At 40.4% G+C, this 19,040-nt stretch overlaps 1 protein-coding gene across 1 annotated transcript in view; it reads left to right on the plus strand.

Moving 5' to 3' along the window:
- Positions 1-3,670: 3,670 nt before the first annotated feature.
- LOC135481259 (kynurenine/alpha-aminoadipate aminotransferase, mitochondrial-like) overlaps positions 3,671-19,040 on the plus strand; it is a 55,420-nt gene continuing 40,050 nt past the window's right edge. The window contains exons 1-3 of the mRNA XM_064761106.1: positions 3,671-3,777; positions 9,901-10,070; positions 18,377-18,476. Coding sequence (XP_064617176.1) covers positions 10,004-10,070; positions 18,377-18,476 — 167 coding nt within the window. The 5' untranslated portion in view covers positions 3,671-3,777; positions 9,901-10,003. The remainder of the gene's footprint in view (positions 3,778-9,900; positions 10,071-18,376; positions 18,477-19,040) is intronic.

Raw genomic sequence — 19,040 nt, forward strand, 5'->3', positions numbered from 1 at the left:
CTTTTCTGTGCTCAAACCACAAATCACACCCACTCTGACCTCTAGATTCCTCATGAACATCGCTAACTCTTTGCTCGCTACAGTTGGAGGTTGACCAAACTGTTTTTAATGACTCAGTAATCTCTGTTTGTACATTTCATGTAATGATTCGAGAGGCTGTAATCTATCACAATATCCATCACTCTCAAAGACTGTCTGTTTCTTCACGATCAAGCTGAGGAATTGTGGAGAAAAACACAGCATCAGGGCATACATCCTTCAGGGCCAAAAGATCACTGGCAGGAGGCAGATTGTTCTCTCCTGGGGCAATCACAGACGTGATACATTTACTTCTCCTGCACTTAATTTACGCTGAAGATCATTCATGGTCATTGGTTCCAGCTGAAATAAATAAAAAAACATTTTTTTAGTCTTGTATGTTGTTATTTACTTTTATACACTATGAAGATTATTAAAGATTAAATGTGACACCACTATGTGCACTGAATTTGACGAAATGAAAGCAAAAACTTACAACATAACATCATAGTTTAATTGGCAATCAGTCAATTACTGTAGCTCCTTCCTACATGATGTGTTCCACTTGCATGCCTGGCTTGTTAAGGACTTCTGTCAACCCAAGCTTTACTCCCATCTCTATCTTCATTTATAGGGCTGTAACATGACTACAACCTTCACCAAGGCTAAAACAAAAGTAAATAAAAATAAAGAAAAAATAGCCAATGAACTTGATCGATGAGCACTAGAAAAAGCAGATTTTACCGTAGGCATACTAAGAAGTAAGACTGATATAGGTAACTAGGGGCTTCCCATTTTCTGCTTCCTCTGAACTTAAAAGTGCTTTTTTGTTCCCTTTGGGAACAATTTAAGTTAAAGGAAATTACAGGTCATGAGTAATAAATAAATAATAGGTCAATTTATCCAGCTATACAAACGCAATGTGCACAGTTAAAGGAAATTACAGGTCATGAGTAATAAATAAATAATAGGTCAATTTATCCAGCTATACAAACGCAATGTGCACAGTGAACCTCAGCTGTTTCTTTTCTCAGGTAAACCCAGGGATGATGAGGTTTTTCTTCTATCTTTTGTGATGGGACTATCCTTGTTGTCAAGGCACAATAAAGGACACTCGTTTCTATATCATCGAACTCCACGTTCTGCACATGGCCACTTACAACGAACCTGAAAAAGACTCTTACATTGTTAATGTAAGTTATGTTACTAGTTTTAGCCTGTGCCGAATTATTTATAACAGGTAGGACTCCACTCCCAACACTTTTCAACAGTTGATGCTACCATCCTCAGAAGTTCTAAGCCTACTGTCATGCATGTCAATATGTCGTTGACAACAAAATAGTTAATAGACCATAACATTAACACCTAGGCCTGCTTACTAATATTACATCATAAAATTCAAATTTTAAATTACATTGCACCATAATAAAATAGTACATACCTGTAAGCCACCATAATAAAATAGTACATACCTGTAAGCCACCATAATAAAATAGTACATACCTGTAAGCCACCATAATAAAATAGTACATACCTGTAAGCCACTATAATAAAATAGTACATACCTGTAAGCCACCATAATAAAATAGTACGTACCTGTAAGCCACCATAATAAAATAGTACATACCTGTAAGCCACCATAATAAAATAGTACATACCTGTAAGCCACCATAATAAAATAGTACATACCTGTAAGCCACCATAATAAAATAGTACATACCTGTAAGCCACCATAATAAAATAGTACATACCTGTAAGCCACCATAATAAAATAGTACATACCTGTAAGCCACCATAATAAAATAGTACATACCTGTAAGCCACTATAATAAAATAGTACATACCTGTAAGCCCCGAGGGATTTATAAGCTTTCAGTGATTCCTGCGTATAAATTCCAGAAGACTATCAGGAAACAGTAAATGTCAGCAAATGACAAATCCCACCATCCTGTCATCCCCTCTGTCCAACCACTTAGTTCGTATAGGTCGGGCAGGCCGTGATTCACGTTGTCGAGTTTATAGTCAAGTTTCGTTAAATATCTCGCTTTAGGGACTAGTCCCAAAGCCCCGCAATATCAGGTAAATTCACCGATATGTCGTCTGCTGCCATTTGACGGGCTGGTGACAAGTTTTCTTGCCCCTTGCGGAGATGTTTGTAAAAAGCGACCGCTGCTATAGAATGTTTGCGTAGCTGGGGCTGCACGTATGGGTCGGATGGCAGAGGTAGGGTCGACTATAACAGCCAAACAATTTTTTACATTTGGTTTTTGTTTATTTATCTATTTATTTTTTTTTATTTTTTTTTTTTTTGAAGAGGAATAAAACCCTTTTTTTAGGAAACCATTTTTTTTAACACACAAAGCTGTGTGTTAAAACCACGAAAATGGTTAACACGGTGGTGCAAATTGCGTGAATCTCAGAGAATTGTTCCAACCGTGGTGGAATACGGTGGCCCATAGCCTATAAGGCATGGATTTTTTTTTCTGTTGTATAGAAATATTCTGTTGTAACTCAGATTAAATTGCATGGCACTAATAAGCCACCGTAGATTACACCAAATTTCAATTGTAGGCTTTTAGTCACTTTTTTATTTTTTTTAACACAGTCCTGGACCGCATTCAGTCCCAGTTGTAGATTTGAACTTTGGAACAAGCATCTGAGCGGAGAGTGCCAGAGCAAGTCATGTGAGTGGTGGGGTGAAAGTTGGCGTGACAGCGAACAGATGCTGGAGGTGTGTATGATATGAGAAATTTTACTTTATTTTTAAGTCACTGTGTGTGCCCACAGATGCTGGTATGAGCGAGGGATGAAGGCATACACCACACGCGCCAAGATTCAGAGCGTAAACCCAACATAGCCCATGTACCAGCCTCCTACTTGTATATAAGCACTTGTTACAAATACATGTAGCGGGCCAGTGTATGGCCTATATAGGGTGTAGGAACTGGATTGGAGCGCGGATGCATACACGAAGACATGCAAAATAACAACAGTTTGAAGTTCGCATGTCACGCTTTTATGGCCGCACATCAGTTTCTAACGATAGGCTAGCCACCTAGTTCAATTAAATTAAACGTTGAAGTCTATTTTAAACAATTTCTGATATTGAAGTGCCTCAACGTTTAATCATTGAATGCAAAGATCGACTAGGTCCATTCCGCAAGGCACTTTGCGGGGGGAAGTCGGCCCATAAATCCACCCTAAAACAGCAGCGCACAACAGTTTCTGTTCAGCGTTAAAGAGAAAATGATGCTTTTAATCACTCGTACACGTTTAAAACCATGTTAGACAAGTTATAAGCAGAAAATCTGATTAAGTGCTGACTTTTCCCCCCTTAAAATCGGGGTGTACTGGCGCGCAACGCATGGCGTGCATCCAAAATCCGGATTGCATTAGAGGCCAGGGGCAGAAAACATGGATATCGAAGCAGATGCGCATATGATAGCCGCAAGCCTTAACCGGAACATTTAGAATTAAGTTTTCTCGCACGACTGACTGGGCTATTTGGCCTTTCTATTCTGCACCCATTTTGACTGATGAAATCGTCGCCAAAATTGGCATATTAAGACTGTTTTTGTGATCTTATCTTGTTAGGTTGATTTCCGTATCGTTTGGTGCGCGGTTCCGATATTTTTGGACACCCGACTCGCCATGACAACATAAAGTTATTCTGACGAGCAAGACGGAAAAATATTTCGGTGGATTTCAACAACATTTAGGCTCGGAAATGGCTGTACGCTTGTAGCAGTAGTAGTAAAGGTCATATTCTCTTTCATACACACCAGAAATAGGCGTGTGTCCCCTTTTTAAAGTGGATTTATTGCCCTACTTCACTCCGCAAAATGCTTTGCGAAATGGACCTAGTGCATTTTAGGGGATCCAGCCTTTTTTCCTCACTGGCCCGTTTTCCCAAGAGCATATTCCCCATAGGCCCTTCTCCCCACTGGACCGTTTTCCCCAGAACATATTCCCCATAGGCCCTTTCCCCACTTTCCCCTTTTCTCCAGAAAAAATGGACATTTTCTTATTGGTAATTTTTTCTATTGATACTTGTGATCTTAATATTAAATTATTGTAAGGTGTATTTAAAAATTTGATCTGAATCATGAAAGTTTGTTTAACATTGTTGTTTGGAATGACAAAATGGGATTACGGATTAAGGATTAATTCCTTTCTTCAGTAAGTTCTCAGTGACATTCACGGGCTTACTCAATCCTGTCACCTTTAATCCTCTGTTGTATATGAATTGACCTTGTTATTGAGGATTGTCACTTGTGTCCTACTCAGTCAAGTGTACCATAACTGTCTTTGTTATCATGGAAGTCATAAAGACGAGTCGTCGAGGATTGAAGTTGCTGAACCAAGGCTTAATGTACATAAAGAAGAATGAGGTATCTGGACGTATACGCTGGGAATGTTTTTGGAGAAAAACCCGCCAACGACTTGGCCATGACCTATGTTGATGTAACACAGGGCCACACTCATGAACCAGATGAATATGCTCTGGAAATTGTACAACTTCGGACAGCTATGAGAGGCAGAGCCCAAGTGAAAGACCAGCACAGATTATTGCTGATACTCCTTTAGAAGCGTCCAACCCAGATAGAGCTCGTATTAAAATGACACAAACACTGAAGCAAACAATCCAAAAACAGAAAAGAGGGACTCTTCCAAATGAGCCAAAGCTTTGAGAGATTTCTTTATACTGGCGTAATGGACAGCGGCCACAAAAACGAGTTCAAAGAGCAATCAAAGACCTACAGGACAGACCGAAACAGATTTGTACAGCCAGGAGGGATAACACCAGAGGAATAACACTGCGAGCTGCTGACACACCATTAGATTTCCCTATTTTTGCTTTTTTAGTAAAGTTTGTATGCTGTGCTCTTTCATTGTATTACATAAGACCTACGTAACTTATTCATCAAAATAGCCTCACCATTGTTTTGCGTATGTTAATAAAAGACTCATTGCATATAAACAAAATAGTTTTTACAACAATAACCATTTATTTTCATTGTATTACATAAGACCTACGTAACTTATTCATCAAAATAGCCTCACCATTGTTTTGCGTATGTTAATAAAAGACTCATTGCATATAAACAAAATAGTTTTTACAACAATAACCATTTATTTTATTGCAAATCACATAGCAGTACATGTTTTTCTATGTGATTTGTATCTATAGGAGGGAAAAGGCCTCCTAGTTGGGAAAAGGGCCTATGCGGAATATGCCCTAGGGAAAAGGGCCTATGGGGAAAAGGGCCAGTGGGAAAAAGGCCTACACTCAGATTTTTGAATTCAATGATTAGACACTGAGGCAGGTAAATAGAGGTGATCTAGTTCGTCCCCCTACCCCATGGCCTATAAATTATAGCTAACCTAGGTCAAGTTAGCTACTGGTTGGTGTATTGTGGCGGTAGTATAGTATAGTCTGTGAGTAGTTGACTTTGACCTAGGTTAGCCATATAGGCCTAAGTGTGATGAAATATTCACAGTTGTGCAGTGGTGTCATAGCTGCTCTGAGTCAGTCATTAGCACACTTTTAGGTCGCGTGCCTAGGTTGCGTGCTGGAGGTGAAAACGAAGCGAATTTAACCCAAGTGGGACAGGCACTGAAGACGATTTTAGCATACAATAAAAATGTAGCTTTTAGGTAAGAAATTCTTTCAGGAAAAGTAATCAGAATGTATTTAGTCTTCAGATATGGTAGTTTCAATGTACTGTAGTAGGTATTCTGTAAACTTTAGGAATCTTCAAAAATCAGAATTCTGCCCATTTAGCTCCACGTTAGTTATGACTTCCTGCTTGTTGCGAGGCATTGGAATAAGTGGACGTACGGCGGGTGTTACGAACCAACTGGTTTCTGAAACTTTTCGAAGCTTCCATCATGGGTGAATGGGGTACATCCATGAGTGAGCGCCAGCCAAGGACAATAAAGTGAACATAAGTCATCTATTGCTAAGAATGGGAAGGTAGATGAACATACAATACCGGTGCTAGTTTGGCAGCATCCTCTTGAATGAAATTATTTAAATCACTGACCTGGTATATTTAATTTATGTCAATGACAAGATCAAACCAATATCCAAGCATTTTAGCGTCTTCGTTTTGTAGTTCCGGTTAGTATATATACAGTAGATGCAACCATGTCGGTTAGGGTTAGTATAGATACAGTAGGTCCAACCATGTCGGTTAGGGTTAGTATAGATACAGTAGATCCAACCATGTCGGTTAGGGTTAGTATAGATACAGTAGATCCAACCATGTCGGTTAGGGTCAGTATAGATACAGTAGGTCCAACCATGTTGGTTAGGGTTAGTATAGATACAGTAGGTCCAACCATGTCGGTTAGGGCTAGTATAGATACAGTAGGTCCAACCATGTCAGTTAGGGTTAGTATAGATACAGTAAGTCCAGTCATGTCGGTTAGGGTTAGTATAGATACAGTAGGTCCAACCATGTCGGTTAGGGCTAGTATAGATACAGTAGGTCCAACCATGTCGGTTAGGGTTAGTATAGATACAGTAAGTCCAGTCATGTCGGTTAGGGTTAGTATAGATACAGTAGATGTGGCTTAGGGTTAGTATAGATACAGTAGGTCCAACCATATCGGTTAGGGTTAGTATAGATACAGTAGATCCAACCATGTCTGTTAGGGTTAGTATAGATACAGTAGGTCCAACCATGTCGCTTAGGGTTAGTATAGATACAGTAGGTCCAACCATGTCGCTTAGGGTTAGTATAGATACAGTAGATCTGACCATGTGGCTTAGGGTTAGTATAGATACAGTAGATCCAACCATGTCGGTTAGGGTTAGTATAGATACAGTAGGTCCAACCATGTCGGTTAGGGTTAGTATAGATACAGTAGGTCCAACCATGTTGGTTAGGGTTAGTATAGATACAGTAGATCCAACCATGTCGTTTAGGGTTAGTATATATACAGTAGATCTGACCATGTAGCTTAGGGTTAGTATAGATACAGTAGGTCCAACCATGTTGGTTAGGGTTAGTATAGATACAGTAGGTCCAACCATGTCGGTTAGGGTTAGTATAGATACAGTAGGTCCAACCATGTCGGTTAGGGCTAGTATAGATACAGTAGATCCAACCATGTCGCTTAGGGTTAGTATAGATACAGTAGGTCCAACCATGTCACTTAGGGTTAGTATAGATACAGTAGATCTGACCATGTGGCTTAGGGTTAGTATAGATACAGTAGGTCCAACCATGTCAGTTAGGGTTAGTATAGATACAGTAGATCCAACCATGTCGGTTAGGGTTAGTATAGATACAGTAGGTCCACCCATGTCGGTTAGGGTTAGTATAGATACAGTAGGTCCAACCATGTCGGTTAGGGTTAGTATAGATACAGTAGATCCAACCATGTCTTTTAGGGTTAGTATAGATACAGTAGATCTGACCATGTGGCTTAGGGTTAGTATAGATACAGTAGGTCCAACCATGTTGGTTAGGGTTAGTATAGATACAGTAGGTCCAACCATGTTGGTTAGGGCTAGTATAGATACAGTAGATCCAACCATGTCGGTTAGGGTCAGTATAGATACAGTAGGTCCAACCATGTCGGTTAGGGTTAGTATAGATACAGTAGATCCAACCATGTTGGTTAGGGTTAGTATAGATACAGTAGGTCCAACCATGTCGGTTAGGGTTAGTATAGATACAGTAGGTCCAACCATGTCGGTTAGGGTTAGTATATATACAGTAGATCTGACCATGTCGGTTAGGGCTAGTATAGATACAGTAGGTCCAACCATGTCAGTTAGGGTTAGTATAGATACAGTAGGTCCAACCATGTCGGTTAGGGCTAGTATAGATACAGTAGATCCAACCATGTTGGTTAGGGTCAGTATAGATACAGTAGGTCCAACCATGTCGGTTAGGGTTAGTATAGATACAGTAGGTCCAACCATGTCGGTTAGGGTTAGTATAGATACAGTAGGTCCAACCATGTCGGTTAGGGTTAGTATAGATACAGTAGATCCAACCATGTCGGTTAGGGTTAGTATAGATACAGTAGGTCCAACCATGTCGGTTAGGGTTAGTATAGATACAGTAGATCCAACCATGTCAGGGGAACGAAAGCATTGTTTCTATGAGACATAATCACGCAATCTCCTGTGACGTCATGTGAGTGCTCAAGGGTCACCCAACACAGGAGAAGACTAACTTTGCACGCGGAACTCACTGAAGGACACTGATCTTCACAAATGACTGAGTTTGTAAAGTTGTACTTCTGACAGTTCTGAGTCGCTAGTATCGACAAGTTATCATGTTCGTGATATGTTCTCCAAAATTGTCCAAGTCAGTTATGCACGAAATGTATACTTTTTCCCCACTAGAGAGTGTATTTATAGTCTGTGTTGTTGGGTGAGCAGAATATGTATGTGCCATATGTAAGCCACCTACTTGTTTGTAGCTCGACTTCAGCTGATGACATATCTCACGGAACCCTCAAGTTACTTGACTGCGAGAAAGTGCTTGTCAGTCCTGCTGAGTTCTGCCAGGTTTGAGTGTGGCTCTGTACTGCTTGGTACATTAGTCCATCCTCAGATCAGTTGAACCACACACATTCTTTCTCTATGGGAGGGTAGATGAATGTGCAATACAGGTACTGTTGTTAACTTGTCCTAGGCTAGCCGTCAGTAGGGAAGGGTAGATGAACGGTACAATACAGGTACTGTTGATAACTTGTCTTAGGCTGGCCAGGAGTATGGAAGGGTAGATGAACGTACAATACAGGTGCTGTTGCTAACTTGTTCTAGGCTAGCCATCAGTAGGGAAGGGTAGATGAACGGTACAATACAGGTACTGTTGATAACTTGTCTTAGGCTGGCCAGGAGTATGGAAGGGTAGATGAACGTACAATACAGGTGCTGTTGCTAACTTGTTCTAGGCTAGCCGTCAGTAGGGAAGGGTAGATGAACGGTACAATACAGGTACTGTTGATAACTTGTCCTAGGCTGGCCAGGAGTATGGAAGGGTGGATGAACGTACAATACAGGTACTGTTGTTAACTTGTCCTAGTCTGGCCAGCAGTATGCAAGGGTAGGTGAACGTACAATACTGATGCCCTTGTCATCTTGTCCTAGTCTGGCCAGCAGTATGCAAGGGTAGATAAACGTACAATACTGATGCTCTTGTCATCTTGTCCTAGTCTGGCCAGCAGTATGCAAGGGTAGATAAACGTACAATACTGATGCTCTTGTCATCTTGTCCTAGTCTGGCCAGCAGTATGCAAGGGTAGATAAACGTACAATACTGATGCTCTTGTCATCTTGTCCTAGTCTGGCCAGCAGTATGGAAGGGTGGATGAACGTACAATACTGATGCTCTTGTCATCTTGTCCTAGTCTGGCCAGCAGTATGGAAGGGTGGATGAACGTACAATACTGATGCTCTTGTCATCTTGTCCTAGTCTGGCCAGGAGTATGGAAGGGTAGATGAACGTACAATACTGATGCTCTTGTCATCTTGTCCTAGTCTGGCCAGGAGTATGGAAGGGTAGATGAACGTACAATACTGATGCTCTTGTCATCTTGTCCTAGCCTGGCCAGCAGTATGGGAGGGTGGATGAATGGGTATACACTGTACATCAAAGACATTTGGAGCTGTTTCCCTCCGTAACAGTTGTAACAGCATTGCTTCGTGAGAGTTACCCTACTTGACAACTGATTATTGATTCAAGTGGCATAGACAAGTACTGTGAAATGCTTTCTAATATGTCTTCACAAATTAACAAATCAAGAGAAAAGAGAAGATTAACAAATTGTCTGTGAACCAGACAGTTAAATGGCAACAGCTTAGTATACACAAACATCTAACTGATATCAGTAACCATTGTCTCTGTTCTGTAGGTGCTTTCATGAAAGACCTTCCTGTGATGTTACCGTGGCAACAAGTTTGTGAAAGGCAGTTTGAATGTGGATCAAAACCTGAGCATTACTGGTGGTTGTAAGGATGAATTATTACAGATTTTTGAATGCTGTCAGCGCAGCCCGGAAACCCATGATGTTGAGAGTGTTGAGTAAGTGATCCGTGAAATTGTTCCATATCTGTTTGGTGATTGATAATAGACTATCATCATATGTATCATCGCCATTCCTATCGTTAGTCATGAGTCTAGCTTTGTGACTTTACAGTATGTATCATCACCATTCCTATCGTTAGTCATGAGTCTAGCTTTGTGACTGTACAGTATGTTTCATCGCCATTCCTATCGTTAGTCATGAGTCTGGCTTTGTGACTGTACTGTATGTATCATCACCATTCCTATCATTAGTCATGAGCCTGGCTTTGTGACTGTACAGTATGTATCATCACCATTCCTATCGTTAGTCATGACCCTGGCTTTGTGACTGTGATCTTATGTATCATCACCATTCCTATCGTTAGTCATGAGCCTGGCTTTGTGACTGTACTGTATGTACCATCACCATTCCTATCGTTAGTCATGAACCTGGCTTTGTGACTGTACAGTATGTATCATAACCATTCCTATCGTTAGTCATGAACCTGGCTTTGTGACTGTACAGTATGTATCATCACCACCATTCCTGTCGTTAGTCATGAACCTGGCTTTGTGACTGTACAGTATGTATCATCGCCATTCCTATCGTTAGTCATAAGCCTGGCTTTGTGACTGTACAGTATGTATCATCACCATTCCTATCGTTAGTCATGAGTCTAGCTTTGTGACTGTACAGTATGTATCATCGCCATTCCTATCGTTAGTCATGAGCCTGGCTTTGTGATTGTACAGTATGTATCATCACCATACCTGTCATTAGTCATGAACCTGGCTTTGTGACTGTACTGTTTGTATCATCACCATTCCTATCGTTAGTCATAAGCCTGGCTTTGTGATTGTACAGTATGTATCATCGCCATTCCTATCGTTAGTCATGAATCTAGCTTTGTTACTGTACAGTATGTATCATCGCCATTCCTATCATTAGTCATGAGTCTAGCTTTGTGACTGTACAGTATGTATCATCACCATTCCTATCGTTAGTCATGAGTCTAGCTTTGTGACTGTACAGTATGTATCATCGCCTTTCCTATCGTTAGTCATGAGTCTAGCTTTGTGACTGTACAGTATGTATCATAGCCATTCCTATCGTTAGTCATGAGTCTGGCTTTGTGACTGTACTGTTTGTATCATCACCATTCCTATCATTAGTGATGAGCCTGGCTTTGTGACTGTACAGTATGTATAATCACCATTCCTATCGTTAGTCATGAGTCTGGCTTTGTGACTGTACTGTATGTATCATCACCATTCCTATCGTTAGTCATAAGCCTGGCTTTGTGAATGTACAGTATGTATCATCACCATTCCTATCGTTAGTCATGAGTCTGGCTTTCTGATTGTACAGTATGTATCATCACCATTCCTATCGTTAGTCATGAGCCTGGCTTTGTGACTGTGATCTTATGTATCATCACCATTCCTATCATTAGTGATGAGCCTGGCTTTGTGACTGTACAGTATGTATCATCACCATTCCTATCGTTACTCATGAGTCTAGCTTTGTGACTGTACAGTATGTATCATCGCCATTCCTATCGTTAGTCATGACCCTGGCTTTGTGACTGTACAGTATGTATCATCACCATTCCTATCGTTAGTCATGAGTCTGGCTTTCTGATTGTACAGTATGTATCATCACCATTCCTATCGTTAGTCATGAGCCTGGCTTTGTGACTGTGATCTTATGTATCATCACCATTCCTATCATTAGTCATGAGCCTGGCTTTGTGACTGTACAGTATGTATCATCACCATTCCTATCGTTACTCATGAGTCTAGCTTTGTGACTGTACAGTATGTATCATCGCCATTCCTATCGTTAGTCATGACCCTGGCTTTGTGACTGTACAGTATGTATCATTACCACCATTCCTATCGTTAGTCATGAGTCTAGCTTTGTGACTGTACAGTATGTATCATCGCCATTCCTATCGTTAGTCATGAGTCTGGCTTTGTGACTGTACTGTATGTATCATCACCATTCCTATCATTAGTCATGAGTCTGGCTTTGTGACTGTACAGTATGTATCATCGCCATTCCTATCGTTAGTCATGAGTCTGGCTTTGTGACTGTACAGTATGTATCATCACCATTCCTATCGTTAGTCATGAGTCTAGCTTTCTGATTGTACAGTATGTATCATCACCATTCCTATCGTTAGTCATGAGCCTGGCTTTGTGACTGTGATCTTATGTATCATCACCATTCCTATCATTAGTGATGAGCCTGGCTTTGTGACTGTACAGTATGTATCATCACCATTCCTATCGTTAGTCATGAGTCTAGCTTTGTGACTGTACAGTATGTATCATCGCCATTCCTATCGTTAGTCATGACCCTGGCTTTGTGACTGTGATCTTATGTATCATCACCATTCCTATCGTTAGTCATGAGCCTGGCTTTGTGACTGTGATCTTATGTATCATCACCATTCCTATCATTAGTGATGAGCCTGGCTTTGTGACTGTACAGTATGTATCATCACCATTCCTATCGTTAGTCATGAGTCTAGCTTTGTGACTGTACAGTATGTATCATCGCCATTTCTATCGTTAGTCATAAGCCTGGCTTTGTGACTGTACAGTATGTATCATCACCATTCCTATCGTTAGTCATGAGTCTGGCTTTGTGACTGTACAGTATGTATCATCGCCATTCCTATCGTTAGTCATGAGCCTGGCTTTGTGATTGTACAGTATGTATCATCACCATACCTGTCATTAGTCATGAACCTGGCTTTGTGACTGTACTGTTTGTATCATCACCATTCCTATCGTTAGTCATAAGCCTGGCTTTGTGACTGTACAGTATGTATCATCGCCATTCCTATCGTTAGTCATGAATCTAGCTTTGTGACTGTACAGTATGTATCATCACCATTCCTATCGTTAGTCATGAGTCTAGCTTTGTGACTGTACAGTATGTATCATCGCCTTTCCTTTCGTTAGTCATGAGTCTAGCTTTGTGACTGTACAGTATGTATCATAGCCATTCTTATCGTTAGGCATGAGTCTGGCTTTGTGACTGTACTATATGTATCATCACCATTCCTATCATTAGTCATGAGCCTGGCTTTGTGACTGTACAGTATGTATCATCACCATTCCTATCGTTAGTGATGAGTCTGGCTTTGTGACTGTACTGTATGTATCATCACCATTCCTATCGTTAGTCATAAGCCTGGCTTTGTGACTGTACAGTATGTATCATCACCATTCCTATCGTTAGTCATGAGTCTGGCTTTCTGATTGTACAGTATGTATCATCACCATTCCTATCGTTAGTCATGAGCCTGGCTTTGTGACTGTGATCTTATGTATCATCACCATTCCTATCATTAGTGATGAGCCTGGCTTTGTGACTGTACAGTATGTATCATCACCATTCCTATCGTTAGTCATGAGTCTAGCTTTGTGACTGTACAGTATGTATCATCGCCATTCCTATCGTTAGTCATGACCCTGGCTTTGTGACTGTACAGTATGTATCATCACCATTCCTATCGTTAGTCATGACCCTGGCTTTGTGACTGTGATCTTATGTATCATCGCCATTTCTATCGTTAGTCATAAGCCTGGCTTTGTGACTGTACAGTATGTATCATCACCATTCCTATCGTTAGTCATGAGCCTGGCTTTGTGATTGTACAGTATGTATCATCACCATACCTGTCATTAGTCATGAACCTGGCTTTGTGACTGTACTGTTTGTATCATCACCATTCCTATCGTTAGTCATAAGCCTGGCTTTGTGACTGTACAGTATGTATCATCGCCATTCCTATCGTTAGTCATGAATCTAGCTTTGTGACTGTACAGTATGTATCATCACCATTCCTATCGTTAGTCATGAGTCTAGCTTTGTGACTGTACAGTATGTATCATCGCCTTTCCTTTCGTTAGTCATGAGTCTAGCTTTGTGACTGTACAGTATGTATCATAGCCATTCTTATCGTTAGGCATGAGTCTGGCTTTGTGACTGTACTATATGTATCATCACCATTCCTATCATTAGTCATGAGCCTGGCTTTGTGACTGTACAGTATGTATCATCACCATTCCTATCGTTAGTGATGAGTCTGGCTTTGTGACTGTACTGTATGTATCATCACCATTCCTATCGTTAGTCATAAGCCTGGCTTTGTGACTGTACAGTATGTATCATCACCATTCCTATCGTTAGTCATGAGTCTGGCTTTCTGATTGTACAGTATGTATCATCACCATTCCTATCGTTAGTCATGAGCCTGGCTTTGTGACTGTGATCTTATGTATCATCACCATTCCTATCATTAGTCATGAGCCTGGCTTTGTGACTGTACAGTATGTATAATCGCCATTCCTGTCGTTAGTCATGAGTCTAGCTTTGTGACTGTACTGTATGTATCATCACCATTCCTATCATTAGTCATGAGTCTGGCTTTGTGACTGTACAGTATGTATCATCACCATTCCTATCGTTAGTCATGAGTCTAGCTTTCTGATTGTACTGTATGTATCATCACCATTCCTATCGTTAGTCATGAGCCTGGCTTTGTGACTGTGATCTAATGTATCATCACCATTCCTATCATTAGTGATGAGCCTGGCTTTGTGACTGTACAGTATGTATCATCACCATTCCTATCGTTAGTCATGAGTCTAGCTTTGTGACTGTACAGTATGTATCATCGCCATTCCTATCGTTAGTCATGACCCTGGTTTTGTGACTGTACAGTATGTATCATTACCACCATTCCTATCGTTAGTCATGAGTCTAGCTTTGTGACTGTACAGTATGTATCATCGCCATTCCTATCATTAGTCATGAGTCTAGCTTTGTGACTGTACAGTATGTATCATCGCCATTCCTATCATTAGTCATGAGCCTGGCTTTGTGACTGTACAGTATGTATCATCGCCATTCCTATCGTTAGTCATGACCCTGGCTTTATGACTGTACAGTATGTATCATTACCACCATTCCTATCGTTAGTCATGAGTCTAGCTTTGTGACTGTACAGTATGTATCATCGCCATTCCTATCATTAGTCATGAGCCTGGCTTTGTGACTGTACAGTATGTATCATCGCCATTCCTATCGTTAGTCATGAGTCTGGCTTTGTGACTGTACTGTATGTATGATCACCATTCCTATCATTAGTCATGAGCCTGGCTTTGTGACTGTACAGTATGTATCATCGCCATTCCTATCATTAGTCATGAGCCTGGCTTTGTGATTGTACAGTATGTATCATCACCATTCCTATCGTTAGTCATGAGCCTGGCTTTGTGACTGTGATCTTATGTATCATCACCATTCCTATCATTAGTGATGAGCCTGGCTTTGTGACTGTACTGTATGTATCATCACCATTCCTATCGTTAGTCATGAGCCTGGCTTTGTTATCTTACAGTATGTATCATCACCATTCCTGTCGTTAGTCATGAGCCTGGCTTTGTGACTGTACTGTTTGTATCATTACCATACCTGTCATTAGTCAAGAGCCTGGCTTTGTGACTGTACTGTATGTATCATCACCATTCCTATCGTTAGTCATGAACCTGGCTTTGTGACTGTACTGTTTGTATCATCACCATTCCTGGCTTTGTGACTGTGATCGTATGTATAATCACCATTCCTATCGTTAGTCATGAGTCTAGCTTTGTGACTGTACAGTATGTATCATCGCCATTCCTATCGTTAGTCATGACCCTGGCTTTGTGACTGTACAGTATGTATCATTACCACCATTCCTATCGTTAGTCATGAGTCTAGCTTTGTGACTGTACAGTATGTATCATTGCCATTCCTATCGTTAGTCATGACCCTGGCTTTGTGACTGTACAGTATGTATCATTACCACCATTCCTATCGTTAGTCATGAGTCTGGCTTTGTGACTGTACAGTATGTATCATCGCCATTCCTATCGTTAGTCATGAGTCTGGCTTTGTGACTGTACTGTATGTATCATCACCATTCCTGTCATTAGTCATGAGTCTGGCTTTGTGACTGTACAGTATGTATCATCACCATTCCTATCGTTAGTCATGAGCTGGCTTTGGGACTGTACTGTGTGTATCATCACCATACCTATCGTTAGTCATGAGCCTGACTTTGTGACTGTGATCTTATGTATCATCACCATTTCTAGCGTTGTTTGTGGCTGCACTGTATGTATAATGTTTGTGGCTGTACTGTATGTATAATGTTTGTGGATGTGCTGTATGTCTAATGTTTGTGGCTGTACTGTATGTATAATGTTTGTGGCTGTACTGTATGTATAATGTTTGTGGCTGTGCCGTATGTATAATGTTTGTGGCTGTGCCGTATGTATAATGTTTGTGGCTGTGCCGTATGTATAATGTTTGTGGCTGTACTGTATGTATAATGTTTGTGGATGTACTGTATGTATAATGTTTGTGGCTGTACTGTATGTATAATGTTTGTGGCTGTACTGTATGTATAATGTTTGTGGATGTACTGTATGTATAATGTTTGTGGCTGTACTGTATGTATAATGTTTGTGGATGTACTGTATGTATAATCTTTATGGCTGTACTGTATGTATAATGTTTTTGGATGTGCTGTATGTATAATGTTTTGGCTGTACTGTATGTATAATGTTTGTGGATGTGCTGTATGTATAATGTTTGTGGCTGTACTGTATGTATAATGTTTGTGGCTGTACTGTATGTATAATGTTTGTGGCTGTGCTGTATGTATAATGTTTGTGGATGTGATGTATGTATAATGTTTGTGACTGCACTGTATGTATAATGTTTGTGGCTGTACTGTATGTATAATGTTAGTGGCTGTGCCGTATGTATAATGTTTGTGGCTGTGCCGTATGTATAATGTTTGTGGCTGTGCCGTATGTATAATGTTTGTGGCTGTACTGTATGTATAATGTTTGTGGATGTGATGTATGTATAATGTTTGTGACTGCACTGTATGTATAATGTTTGTGGCTGTACTGTATGTGTAATGTTTATGGCTGTACTGTATGTATAATCTTTATGGCTGTACTGTATGTATAATGTTTGTGGATGTGCTGTATGTATAATGTTTGTGGCTGTACTGTATGTATAATGTTTTTGGATGTGCTGTATGTATAATGTTTTGGCTGTACTGTATGTATAATATTTGCCACAAAACGAACATCTTGAGTAACACCTCTTTTCATCGGGGGTTAAAATGTAAAGTGTACCAAACTAATTTGTTCAACCATCAAAGTTTTCAACACGTTAGGAAATAGTTATTGATGTCGAACATGAGGAAAAATTATCACAATCAATCTTTGGCTGTGGCAGTGTGCAGAAGGGTTTTCCAGGTGTCTTAAAATACATCACTGATGCAAACTGACTTGTTAACAGTGTCATTCTCTAAGTACTTTGCCCTCTGTGGCTGAGGTGGTTAGTGTACAAGTGTGGCGCAATGACTCGGCGGCCTCTCACCAGTGTGGTCTCTGAGTTCAAGCCCAGCTTATGCAAGCTTCCTCTCTGGCCGAACGTGGGAAGGTGTGTTAGCAACCTGCAGATTGTTGTGGGTTTCCCTGGGACTCTGCCCAGTTTACTGCCACCATAATGCTGGCCGGTTTCCTAAAGGTGAAATATTCTTGAGTATGGCCTCAAACACTGAAGTGGATGAGGAGATCATGTCAAACATATTTTAACCATGTTACATGTGCTTGTATAAGGCTGGGAGCATAACAGTGCAGAGACCAGGGTTCTACTTAACCCTGGAAATTAATAAATCTATAATTAAACTAGATGCACTACTGTTCATGAGTGTACTAACAACAAATGCAAAGCAGCTGAGAAGGTAAACACTACTTATTGTTCAACCTCTAGAAACTGTTGATGGTACAACACTTAAACACTGTTACATGTAATGACCGCACAGGTAAACACTGTGGATGGCTGTACAGGTAAACACTGTGGATGGCTGTACAGGTAAACACTGTGGATGGCTGTACAGCTAAACACTGTGGATGGCTGTACAGGTAAACACTGTGGATGGCTGTACAGGTAAACACTGTGGATGGCTGTACAGGTAAACACTGTGGAAGGCTGTACAGGTAAACACTGTGGATGGCTCTACAGCTAAACACTGTGGATGGCTCTACAGCTAAACACTGTGGATGGCTCTACAAGTAAATATTATCCATGGCTCTACAGTGTTACACTTACTCAGATGCGTTGTACAGGTACTGTGCCATATTAGCCCAAATTAGTATTGCTCCAATGTACTTACTTGGCCACATGTTCTGCACAATTTCACAGGGTTTGTCAATTTATATGTAATCAACTTTTCCAGCTGCCATTCAGGCACAGAGCCCACCCACAATGATCTCCATGGCAACAGGAATGCCCAACGTTGAGCTGTTTCCATTCAGAGAAGCTGAGTTCCGGCTGAGGTAACTGTTTACATGTTCATGTTTTTCTCACACCTACCTCATGATAAGCTCCTGTTGCTCAGAGCATCTACATGTGCAGAGGAGATTGAATCTCTGTCTCAGTGATTTGTCTAATTAATGTGTATTATTTCACCAAAAACATGTATGATTTCACCAGAAACGTATGATTTCACCAAACACTTGTATGATTTCTCTAAACCCATGTATGATTTTACCAAACACATGTATGATTTCACCTAAAATGTATGATTTCACCAAACACATTTATGATTTCATCAAAGACGTATGATTTCACCAAAAACATGTATGATTTTACCAAACTCATGTATGATTTCACCAAATACATGTATGATCACCAAACACATGTATGATTTCATCAGACGTGTGATTTCACCAAGCACACATGTGATTTCACCAAACACGTGTCAATTCACTAAACACATGTATGATTTCATCAAAAACATGTATGATTTCACCAAAAACATGTATGATTTTACCAAACTCATGTATGATTTCACCAAACTCATGTATGATTTCACCAAACACATGTATGATTTCACTAAA

Source organism: Liolophura sinensis, unplaced genomic scaffold (assembly GCF_032854445.1).
Source record: "Liolophura sinensis isolate JHLJ2023 unplaced genomic scaffold, CUHK_Ljap_v2 scaffold_14, whole genome shotgun sequence".
In the NCBI taxonomy this organism is placed as follows: Eukaryota; Metazoa; Mollusca; class Polyplacophora; order Chitonida; family Chitonidae; genus Liolophura; species Liolophura sinensis.